The sequence below is a fragment of the Myotis nattereri genome, assembly GCF_964212035.1.
Source record: "Myotis nattereri genome assembly, chromosome: 4".
Taxonomy (NCBI): domain Eukaryota; kingdom Metazoa; phylum Chordata; class Mammalia; order Chiroptera; family Vespertilionidae; genus Myotis; species Myotis nattereri.
The window spans coordinates 33,610,864-33,623,382 of record NC_138079.1 but is presented as its reverse complement, the minus strand read 5'-3'; the positions used below and the strand labels follow the sequence as shown (position 1 = coordinate 33,623,382).

The window sequence follows — 12,519 nt, the reverse complement described above, 5'->3', positions numbered from 1 at the left end:
TATCTAACTTAGGAAACTTCTTTCTTCTTCATTGTCATATTATATCCAGATGTTTCCTGCTTCTTCCATTTGCCTGGTCATAGACTGTAATCTACCATTCATTCTTTCTAATGTTTTTCTACTTGCCCTCTTCTACTGTAAAATTTGAGCTTTCAATTCTTCAAACTTCTTTCCAGAAACAAGTCTGACTTTTCTACTGTGTTGACTATGTTGACAGTTATTTGATGCTTCTCTGACTGAACTACCTGACTCAATTTCCTTCCTGCCTGCCATAGCAATTATTAATAATGGCCTTTGCAGGCTTCTTTTTTTCTATCTATCTTTTTTTCTTTTTTGGTCTGCGTATATTTACTCCTTAGATCTTCCCTGGTAATTATCTATTGTTCCAATTATCTACTGAAAGAGCTCTGTGCCTTCCTGTTGGATATTTTTGATTCTCTTTCACACCTTGCTCTGGACCCAAAATGCTATTTTCTGAACCCTGATTAACCTTGTCTGTCTCTAAAAATCTGATATAACTTAGGACAATGACTTACCATGACTGGAGATATTCAAATCCATATGTAATGTATTCTAAATGCCAACAAGTTACCAAAATGCATGAAATGTTTAGTTCTGTAAGGAAATATTCTGAAGGGGAGAACACTCAAGTGAATGTATAATTCTGTGAAGTTTGTTAAAAAGAAAAATACTGCCTGGCGCTCAGGTGGTTGGAGTTTCATCCCTGCACTAAAAAGGTTGCAAGTTTGATCACCAGTTGGGGCGAGTACGGGAGGCAACTGATTGATGTTTCTCATATCAATGTTTCTCTCTCTCTCAAATCAATAAACATATCCTTGGGTGAGGATTAAAAAGAAAAGAAAAACAGTCACTTTATGACTCAAATCTAAAACAATACTAGAGCCATTGATAGCATCACTGAATGCTAAATGGAAGGCTTCACAGAGAAAGTGGAATTTTGAACAGACATTAAAAAGTAGGTAGACTTGCCGAGACCGGTTTGGCTCAGTGGATAGAGCGTCGGCCTGCGGACTGAGAGGTCCCGGGTTCGATTCCGGTCAAGGGCATGTACCTGGGTTGCGGGCACATCCCCGGTGGGGGATGTGCAGGAGGCGGCTGGTCAATGTTTCTCTCTCATCGATGTTTCTAACTCTCTCTATCTCTCTCCCTTCCTCTCTGTGAAAAATCAATAAAATATATTAAAAAAAAAAGTAGGTAGACTTAAGCAGAAAAAAAGGAAGAGAAAGTATTTCAAAAAGGAAACTGAAGATATGAAGAAACTGAGGATTTGAAGCAGGTATGCATCTATGGTCATACCACCCTGAATGTGCCCGATCTCATCTTGTCTGAAGGAGGTCTGAGGATATGTGTGAAAGTGGGAATGAGGATGAACTGCTCAGGAGGTAAAGATGATCAACTAATACCATGGGGTTATTGAGTGCAATAAAAATAAAGTTGGAAAGCTAGGAAGCCATGCTGCCTGAAGATTCAACTACCAGATGAATAAAGAAGAAGGTAAAGATATTAAAGATGAGTGGGAGGAAGACCAGGTAAAAGGCAATTACAATCATGTAGGTGAAAGTCAAGGCAGACTGGGGAAGAACCTAGTAAATTTGGTTTTACACTGGTTTTAGTTATAACTGACACTGGAAGATTGAAGAGGAAAGTCCACTAGGCAATTTGATATGTAAATTAGAGCTAAGATGAGAAGAAATGGCTGGAATTATAAATTTAATAGTCATTTGAATGAAGTAACAACTCAGGAGTGAGGCAATAGAGAACTAGAGGCAATCTTAGGGAATACCCGTTTAGAGGATGAAAGAAAGAAGTGGAAAATAGCCAAGGACACCAGAAAGGATCAAAGTATCATTTGGTGAGTAAATTTCTCTGTTAAAGGTATATAGATTTATTTATTAATTTTTTATCTCCTCTCTCTATTTCCTGAAACATAGCTCAACACCATATCACTCCTATTAACTCCTATCATTCATTACCACTATTTAATACCAGTCTTCAATGTTGCAGAAAAATACACTGCACTTTATTTGTAAATTAACAAAATTTATCCTGTAGAATACAGCTCAGCAATTATGATTACCTTCCAAACAAAGCTGAATGAAATTTCTGCAAGCTTTAGGTGCTTCTTTTGACCACAACTCTATATCGATATCTCCAGCTGTAGTTTTCAATAAAACCTGTAGAAAGAATATAACCTCATTATATCAAATTATCGTTTTGCTTGATAATCAGTTGAATGACCTATCAACTTTGAAGCATTCTCTAATGAGTTTTCAATTTTAAAGTAAAAATTAGAAACTGTGCTTGGCTCATAAAAATTTCAACTATTCATACAAGTCACTGTACATTTGTACCTTTCAAATACCATTTTCAGAAATAGTTTAGGATTTAAGAAAAATAGCATACACCTTGTTTAATCAAAGAAAAAAGCTCATTCATTTAAAAATCAATAATTTAAACTTATTTTCATTAAGACAGTTTGCCACAGCATTTCTTCTAATAAAATTGGTGTAGCAAATTAAGAAATTAAAGAACAATGAACACATGAAATTGTGAAACTATAAGCCAATTTTACAATTCCTCTTTTACATATAAACACTCTACTTTCTCATTCAAACTCATGAATGAGAAAGTTTATAAAGGAATAGTCTTAATCGAATTCTGGGTTGTATATTATTAAAATGCTATGCCTGAAAATCACCATTTAATGTAAATGGACTCTTTTGATAACCTCCTTTCTACTAGCTCATAAAGGCAGTTATTCCTTGGTGCAACCAGCCATCTTTTAAAACCAAAACCCCTACTGACCCCACAGGAGGAAACAGCTTTTAACCATCTTATTAATAAACTAGAGGACTGGTGCACAAAATTCGTGCACTGGTGGGGGAGATGTCCCTCAGCCTGGCCTGCCCCCTCACATAGTCCGGGAGCCCTCAGGGGATGTCCTACTGACTGCTTAGGCCCACTCCCTCCCCTTCCTCTGCAGGAGATGACCAGGCGATCAGGGGAAGGTGCTGTCCCCTTCACCCCGCCGCTGCTGTCACTGCCGGCCACTGCGGCTGCCTGCTCTCAGCCCTCATAGCTGCTACGGCTTTGTTCAGAAGGACGTCTGGAAGGACATCTGGCTGTCCAGCCTAATCAGTATATTATGCTTTTACGAATTTGTGCACGGTGAGGTCCAGCCAGCCCACTGTGGGTAGGAGTCACGGGAAGGCTCCAGGGCATGTTGGGCCTGTCTCACTCAGTCCCGATAGGCTGGATCCCAGCAGCAGGCTAACCTACCGGTCAGAGCGTCTGCCCACTGGTGGTCAGTGCGCGTCATAGCGAGCAGTTGAATGGCCTTAGCATATCATTAGCATATTACGTTTTGATTGGTTGAATGGGTGACTGAACACTTAGCATATTAGGCTTTTTTTATATAGGATTATTGTAGAGGATAACCAAAAAGAATGTTAGACTCTAAATTTGACTATTGTTGCACAGTGGGAGTCCAACTTCTCTAGGATTATTTTTTCTCCCCCAATGGACAATAATTTATGACCATCACCATCATTTAGAATGTTTTTACAAATAAAGTGTATGCAGTGTGACTATGTATTTAAAAACATGAAACTGATTCTCACAGGATGTCAGTATCAATAAGTCACACTTTTTATTTTCTAAAACTCCTTTACCTGATTACCACAAATTTTTTAAAACTGGAAAGAATTTAAAAGTCATTCAGCTAAGCCCCATCACCCAATCCATTATACAGATGCCTCAAAGAAATTGTAAATTGCCCTGAGTCTGAGAGCTTGTTAATAGCAAAGCAGGAATAGCATTTCTCTCACTGTATTTTTGCTCAGTTGCCTTTCAGTTTGTTTCAAAGGCCCAGATAATACCATAATTTATATAACATTGGTGAATTTATTACATGCTTTTGGGCCTTTACTAGCTTCATAGTTCTTTCATAGATATTCTTTAATGACCATGGGGGTGGAGAGGTGGAAATATCTATATAATGGTAGTTTTTATTTTAAAAAAAGTTAATATCTTATATAATAAAAGCCTAATATGCAAATTGTCTCAACCAGGAATTCAACCTGGAGTTTGACTCCTCGCTATAACGTGCACTGACCACCAGGGGTGGCACGGAATATGGCAGGCATCGGTGATGCGGTGCTGGTAGCAGGCGGCAGTGGGGGCACTGCCGGACCCAATGGGCCCTGACGAGAGCGGGACCACAGCAGGATGGTGGAGCAGGTAAGCGGGTGGCACCAAGCCAAAGTGGGTGCGAGCAGTGGCCCGATCGCCCTGCAGACAGCGACCAGCAGCAGTGGTGGGGGGCGGAGCTGCCACCCGACTCCCAGGTGCTGAGGGAGCCAGGCGGGGGGCGGGGGGCCCGGCCCTGATCGATCACCCCGTAGGCGGGATGGTGGAGGTGAGGGGGAGGTGCTTACACTTCCATTACAAAGAAAGGGCAAATAGCAATATTAAAGTATTTCTTCTAATTATTTTCCTTTCAATGTGCATGAATCCGTGCACCAGGCCACTCGTATTATTATATTATTGATTTCAGAGAGGGAAGGAGAGGGAGAGAGATAGAAACATCAATGATGAGAGAGAATTATCAATCAGTTGCCTCCCATACACACCCCAATTGGGAAGAGAACCCACAACCTTTTGGTGCACAGGTCAATGCTCAAAAACTGAGCCACACTGGCCAGGGTGAGTAAGTGAACTTATGTTCCTTTTTATATATTAAATACTGCATTTAAACAAGTAAAGGACAAAATAAATACAAAGAGAAGTATAGTAGGTCTTCAGGTTACGTCGGAGATCCGTTCCTACTGCGCCACATACACGATTTTCACTGTAAGTCGGAACCCACCTACATAAGCACCTACATCACTCACATGGAGCACATACACAGCAGTAATGAAGTGAAACAGTAAAAAAAAAAAATTAAAAGAAAGATAACAATTCCTGACCTTTACTTGTGGTAAATAAATAATAAAAAACATAAAGCACATATGTACGTATGTCAAAATGACGGAACTTTTTGTATATAAATAAATGGGAGATGGTGTAACCACGAAACGATGTACTTCGAGTCCGACGTAACCTGAGGACTGCCTGTATGCAGATTTTCTCCCTGTATCTCATGGATGATTTTCCACACCCCTAGAGTGTGTGCTCACTGGTTTAGAAACCACTGCTCTAAAAAACAATCAAAGGCACATCATCCCCATCCCTTTACAGGCTTGAGTCAGGCTGCTCAAATTCAAATACTGACCCATCTGCTTAAGAAGGGTAAGGTAGCTTCCTTACCTTGGGCATGATGTCTAACATTCCTGTGGCTCAATTTCCTTATCTAAAACCAAGAATAAGAATAATCTCATAGCTTTGTTGTGATGATGAAATGAGTTATTACACTAGGTACATAGACTACTTAGAACAGCACTTGACAAAATAGTAAATGTTCAAAAAATGGTAGCTGTTATTGTTGTCATTGTTTTCATACAATTTTTTTGGACACGTACCACTTACATCTTGTGGTATGCAAAAGAATGCATAAAAGTAAGGTTGGGTCACCTTGCTTACCAGGGTTTCTTAATCTTCACTGATAAGCTACTGAATTAAAAAAAAGAAAAAGACACATGGCTCCCTCCTCCTTTGGCCATGCATACATTCCTATTGGCCATTACATTTTGTCAGGCATCAGTAGCTTCTTTTTTTTTAATCTTCACATGAGAATACTTTTCCATTGTTTTTTTAGAGAGAATGAAAGGGGAGGGGAAGGACAGAAACATCGATGTGAGAGGGACACCTTAATGGTTTCCTCTCCCATGTGCCCCAACCAGGGGTGGGGAACAAACCCGAAACCCAGGTATGTGCCCCTGACTGGGAATCCAACTTGCAACCATTCAGTGTGGAGGCCACTGGCCAGGGCAGTGGCTCCTTTTCTGAAAGCTTCCAAATAAAACAATACTTTGATAGTAAAATGTTACTTAAGAATAAATGTTAATATATAATTTAGATTAAATTATTATATGTGGAAATTTAATCTTCAGTGGATAAGGAAATTTCTATCAAGTAGTTCATTTCTGTGCCTCATCTTCAGAAGCCAGAATTATAGCACAACAGCAAAACACAGCATATTTATGAACAACTGAGGGGGTCAACCAGTGTCATCATGCATTAATTACTTCTCAGGGTGATATTATACTCTTTGAAGAGAGGAATTTTGTCTCACTTTTTCTGAATACTATCTCTATATCCTTTCAGTACTTAATGTAACATTAGAGTGTAAACACTAAACATTCATTAAGAAAACTTATTACATCTGCTCTGAATTCTTTCCAAACCGAAAATATTTTTAAGATTTTTTTATTGATTTTTAGAGGAAGAGGAAGGGGGAGAAAAAGAGAAACACTGATGTGAGAGTGAAACAACTTTTTGGTGCATGGGACAAAGTCCAATCAATTGAGCCACACTGGCCACGGCTACAAGCCAAAATTTTTGCCATGCTCTCTACGAACTCTGGTACAGAACTTTGTAACTTCAATGTCTTCAATCAGCATTAGGCTGGAAAAAAGTCCAAAATTGGGGTTTTTTTGTTTGTTTGTTTGTTTTATTAATTAAATCTTTATTGTTCAGATTACATTTGTTCCTCTTTTTTCCCCCCATTAACTCCCCTCCACCCAGTTCCCACCCCACCCTCCTTCCTCACTCCCCACCCACTGTCCTCATCCATAGGTGCACGATTTTTGTCCAGTCTCTTCCCGCATCCCCTTCACCCCTTCACCCCTTCCCCCCACCCCTAAGAATAGCCAGTCCACTCCCTTTCTATGCCCCTGATTCTATTATATTCACCAGTTCATTATGTTCATCAGATTATTCACTTGATTTTCAGGTTCACTTGTTGATAGATGTGTATTTGTTGTTCATAATTTGTATCTTTACCTTCTTCTTCCTCTTCTTAAAGGATACCTTTCAGCATTTCATATAATACTGGTTTGGTGGTGATGAACTCCTTTAGCTTTTTATTACCTGTGAAGCTCTTTATCTGACCTGCAATTCTGAATGATAGCTTTGCTGGATAAAGTAGTCTTGGTTGTAGGTTCTTGGCATTCATCCCTTTGAATATTTCTTGCCACTCCCTTCTGGCCTGCAAAGTTTCTGTTGAGAAATCAGCTGACAGTCGGATGGGTACTCCCTTGTAGGTAACTGACTTTCTTTCTCTTGCTGCTTTTAAGATTCTCTCTTTGTCTTTTGCTCTTGGCATTTTAATTATGATGTGTCTTGGTGTGGTCCTCTTTGGATTCCTTTTGTGTGGGGTTCTCTGTGCTTCCTGGACTTGTAAGTCTATTTCTTTCACCAGGTAGGGGACGTTTTCTGTCATTATTTCTTCAAATAGGTTTTCAATATCTTGCTCGCTCTCTTCTTCTGGCACCCCTTTAATTTGGATGTTGGTACGCTCGAAGCTGTCCCAGAGGCTCCTTACACTATCTTCGTATTTTTGGATTCTTTTTTCATTTTGCTTTTCTGGTTGGGTGGTTTTTGCTTCTTCGTATTTCAAATCTTTGACTTGATTCTTGAAATCCTCTAGTCTGCTGTTGGACCTCTGTATAATATTCTTTATTTCGTCATTGTATGCTTAATTTCTAGTTGGTCCTTTATGACAACCTCGAGGGTCTCATTAGATTTCTTATAGATCTTATTAAGTTTATCAGCAGTTTCTAGAAAATTCTTGAAAAACCTTAAACCTTAAACCTCAAACCTGGTTTTGAACTCTATATCCAGTAGTTTGCTTTCCTCCATTTCTGTCATTTGTGTCCTTTTTCTTTGTCTTCACATTATTTATGCTTCCCTGTGTTGATAAAGTGGTTTTCTGTGCTAAGTGTCCTCTAGGGCCCAGTGGTTCAGCCTCCCCAATTACCTGAGGAGGACACTCTTGGTGCACCCCCTTGTGGTCTTTGTGCACAGTCTTGTTGTAATTAAGCCTTGATTGTTGTAGGTATCACTGGGAGGAGTTGACCTCCAGGCCAATTGGCTGTGAGAATCAACTGTGTCTACAGTGGGAGAACTTCTGTGCTGGAGATACCCCTCTGGGGCAAGACTTGCTTCAATGGGGCTTTGGTGCTCACTGAGTCTGCCCCCTGAGTGTGTCCTTTATGGTTCCATGGAGCTGCAAACTGGATGATCCCACTCTGACCTCTGGGTTTCTGGCTCCTGGATCTCTAGGGAGGTGCTAATCTAGCCTTTGCCTGAGGCTATCCAGCAAAGGCCTCCCTGCAGGGCTTGGGCGGGGCGGGTCCCACAGGATCAACAGGGCGGGGCTAGCAGCTATGGCTGCTCTCAGTCCTGCTGTCAGAGGCTCTACTTCTCAATGTCCCGGTAATCGCTGCAAGCCCCTACGAGAGAAAGCTGCCCTCGAGTTCTGACTGATGCCAGACAGTCCCTAGAGACTCCCCCGGAACTGGAGCTCAGAGCCTGAGACTCCCTCCCAATTGAAAACGACAACCGCGCCCTCAGCCACCAGCCCGCTCCACATGCACCTCTGCACCTTAGTATTTTACTTCTGCACTGTGCCTCCTCTGAGTCTCGGTATGCTTTTCCGAGACTCAGCCAGCCTTCCTGTGGTTCTGGGTGATGTCCATTCCGTCTTTTAGTTGTATTTTTGAAGTGGTTGGTCGAGGCAGCAAACTCCGGTGTTTACCTATGCCGCCATCTTGGTTTCTCCAAAACTGTTTTTGAAGTAAGACTTGAGTCATGCCTGATATTCTCCCTCAACCCAATTCTGTTCAGGACAATATTTATCAGTTTTCAGACACTTATTTGCTTGATTATTTGGTCAATATACATTTCATTCAACTGACTCCATTATATTAGGGACAATGGTGGTTTTTCTTTTCATTGGTATCTGAAACAGAACATAGAGCCAGGCACCTGCTAGATGCTCAATAAATATTTGTAGAATGAAAGATCTCCTGTTCAGGCAGTACCTTTGTTAAAGGTTTTCATCTTTATGACCATGTAAAATCTTCCTTCAGAGTAAAGCAACTAAATCTGCCCTTGACAAGCAGCATTATAACCACAAACTCACTGATGCTTGATATTTCTCAGAAGAGAGAAATAGTATTAATTAATTCATTCATTCAGTACATATTTGAACATTTCCTACCATGTGTCAAGTACCATTCTTAGATGTTTATCTCTGCTTTTGTAGTGCTTGCATCCTGGGGAAGGGGAGGCGAGATGGGAGGAGAAAGATAAGGGGAGGAGACAATCTCTATATATAAAAGCCTAAGTAACCAGCCCAGCCAACAGCTATGATGAGCACTGATCACCAGGGGGCAGATGCTCAATGTAGGAGCAGAAACCACAGGCATGAAAACATGGAACAGACTGACGAATCTCAGAGGGAAGGGGAGGGTAGGAAGAGATTAACCAAAGATCTTAAATGCATATTAGAGGCTCAGTGCACAGATTCGTGCGCCGGTGGGGTCCTTTGGCCTGGCCTGCGCCCTCTCGCAATCCGGGACCTCCCGGTGGATGTCAGAGAGCTGGTTTTGGCCCAATCCCCACAGGCCAGGCCGAGGGACCCCACCGGTGCACAGATCAGTGCACCAGGCCTCTAGTAAACAATAGAAAAAACTAAAGAGGTTAAGGGGACCAGGGAATGCTGGGATGCAGAACATAAATGAGGTTTGTTATTTTATAAAAGAGTAGATAGGAAAGGCCTCTGTTAAAGTGACATTTGTGCAGGCTAAAGAGTATATTAGAGAAAGGAACCACAAGTATGAAGACCCTGCCTAGCAGGATAGGCAATGTATCCAATCCCTACCAGTATTTATCAACTGGGGATGATTATCACCCTAAAAAATAAACATTTGGAAATTAAAGAAGGTAGCTATTCTGAGTTTTTACAATGATGCAGGGTAAGGGTGAAGAGTAAAGAAAAGTTCAAACAACCAAGAATTAAAATAATTGCTTTGCCCAAAATACCTACTAAAATTTTTGCTGGGACTATCAATTACGAAACTTCTGTTATTATTTTCAAATTGCCCTCATTATATTACCAGATGTCAATCAACAAAAGATTGCATAAGTAACATGATCTAGTCATGCAACAGAATTATACCTGATATAAATTTAGTTCACCCTAATTCAGCCCCACTATTGTCTACATTTTGCTAGTTCATCATGTTTCATACGTGATGACACAGACTAGGTCTTAGATTAATTCAGGTGATACTTATTACCTTACCGACTCCTCTACTTCATACCGCATGTGAACACCTTGGAGGAGAACTGACACACCTTGACGATCAAATCAACCAGAACATTATTCTCCCGGTCCAATGTGGGAACATTTCCCAGGCCCCACTTTCTATGGCTGACAACGATCTCGCGTTCTAAGACCAGCCATACCTCCTCCACGAAGCTCTCCCCTACTTGCCCAGTTGCGCGCTTCGCAGTTCTCCCATTAGCACCGTGCCCCTCTCTCGGGAGCACGCCTACTAGACATGGCATGAGATGTTCCTTTACCTGTCAGCCTCCAAACTAAACCATAAGCTCGTCCGGGGCAACAGCTAGACCGCATCCATCCGTCTGTGTATCCCCAGCACCTAGTACAGTGTCAGGCGCCTCGTTCAATGGTTGCAGAATTAAGTCAGATCTGCTCGTGTGTTTAGGTTTCTACCTAAGACCCCCGCCTGCAGGAGTTGGGCTGAGGCTAGAAACAGGGCCGCAGGCGGGTCGATGGAGACATCCCCACTCGAGGACTTTTTCTAAGTGTGCCTGTGCTGACAAGTGCCAACAGATGGCTTTCGCTGCCATCCTGGTCGGAGGCCGGGGGACAGACAAGCCTCCTGGTGGTCCCGCCCACCCCTAGGACTCCCTTACTCGGTGAGGTGTCCCTTTGGGGGACCCAGGTATCCTAGGCGGGGCTCTCACCTTCCCGTTCGTGGGAGGCTCCTGAATGTAGATATTGCTCATGCTGGTCAGTGCCCAGGACTCGGCTCCTAATTGAGGAGGAACGCGGGCGGCCGGTCGCTAAAGTTACCCACTTATCACACTTCCTCTCGTCGTTCGGTCGCGGAAAGCTCCAGTCCGTCAATAACCCCTGAGAAAACGACACCCAACACTATCTTTGCCCATAGCTAGCCCCTCACGGACGCCGCCATGTTGCTCCGGGGTTCGAGCACCGCTAATCCCGAGCAGGGGGATCCCAATGTCCTCCAGGGAACGAGAAAAAGCATTAAGATCCTGCATAGATAACTTTAATTTCTATGACAACTTTTCAAATAACGATTCGTAAGTCTTGGTGTTGTTTCCTTCTCTACATGCGTCTGCAGGCATCCCTGCTCCCCCGAAACTGGCAGGAATGGTTCGGCCCGCGTGCTCGGCAATAGGGCTCCCCCGGAAACCGCAGCGGCGGCTCCTGGGTTCCTCTCTCCGGGCGCCTCGGAGGGCCTCCCCGACTGCCGCCGAGGTGCCGCGGCGCGGGGCAGAGGAGACGCCACCCTCGCAGCGCGTCGGCCTCGCAGCCGGCGGCGGGAAGCGAGCGTGCCCTCGAAGCCCAGGGCTCCTGCGATCCCGTCCCCAGCGCCATGGCAGTCCCAGGTGAAGTGCGGACAGCAGGCCCCCTGGGTTTGAGCGGGGAAGGAAGCGGGGAGGGGAGGTTGGGGTGCGCAGGGTGGGCAGTAGCGCCCGTGGGGCTGTAGGCGGAGGCTTTAAAATGCGCAGGATCGTTTGGTTTACGTGGACAAGTTTACACTCCAAAAATAAACTCAGATGGAAAGTAGGAAAGAAAGAAACTGTCTACGCCGCCCCCGCCAGGCTTCCAGTGCATTGGATGGTCCCAGAGAAGCCGGGGGTGGGGGTGGGGGGGCAGTCAGAGGCCTGGCTGGCCGGTGGCCGAGAAGAGCCGACCTTCCTCCGATAGGGTTTGAAAATAAGACATTTGGGGGGGGGGGGGCGCCAGGCGTGCCCAGCCGGCCGGGGGCATTGTCTGTGGTTGGGGCCGCCGGCCGGAACGGCGTCCGGGTTCCGCGCTTCCTGTTGCACTAGCTGCTCCGTGGCCGCGCGCCGGTCGCTTTGCCCTCGTGGGCCTCCGCTTCTGCATTTGCTGTAGATTTGTTCATTTATGTCTGTGGTTGCCAACAGCCCTCAGATTCTGCGTCCAGTGGGTGCCGACCCCAAAACAGTGAACCCCGCCAAGTCAGTGCTTCAGAGATTTCCCGCCCGCAACCACCCCCTTACTCGGAAGTTCCAGTGGGGGCGGGGGGGGCGTCTCCTGAACCCCGTTTTGCCAGGATGTGCGTACGGAACCCTGCTGGCAGGGGACACTGATGATTGAGAAATGTACTCCCCTCTCTCTCTGCCCCTCCCACCACCACCACCACCCCCCCCCGACACACACACACACACACACACACACACACACACACGGGGACCTTGGAGATCGGCAGTGCACGTTAGCATAGAAAAGACTGGGAAATGCTGTGGTTCAGA

At 44.1% G+C, this 12,519-nt stretch overlaps 2 protein-coding genes across 3 annotated transcripts in view; one reads left to right on the top strand and one right to left on the bottom strand.

Moving 5' to 3' along the window:
• The window catches only part of CWC27 (CWC27 spliceosome associated cyclophilin), a 183,927-nt gene extending 172,707 nt beyond the window's left edge, over positions 1-11,220 (bottom strand). For both annotated transcript variants that reach the window (XM_081089109.1, XM_081089108.1), the window contains exons 1-2: positions 10,960-11,220; positions 2,099-2,195 (exon numbers count right to left, since the gene is read on the bottom strand). In XM_081089109.1, the coding sequence (XP_080945235.1) occupies positions 2,099-2,195; positions 10,960-11,001 (139 nt within the window). In that variant the 5' untranslated portion in view covers positions 11,002-11,220. The remainder of the gene's footprint in view (positions 1-2,098; positions 2,196-10,959) is intronic.
• SREK1IP1 (SREK1 interacting protein 1) overlaps positions 3,897-12,519 on the top strand; it is a 42,150-nt gene continuing 33,527 nt past the window's right edge. Inside the window, exons 1-2 of the mRNA XM_081089112.1 lie at positions 3,897-4,260; positions 11,361-11,628. Coding sequence (XP_080945238.1) covers positions 11,616-11,628 — 13 coding nt within the window. The 5' untranslated portion in view covers positions 3,897-4,260; positions 11,361-11,615. The remainder of the gene's footprint in view (positions 4,261-11,360; positions 11,629-12,519) is intronic.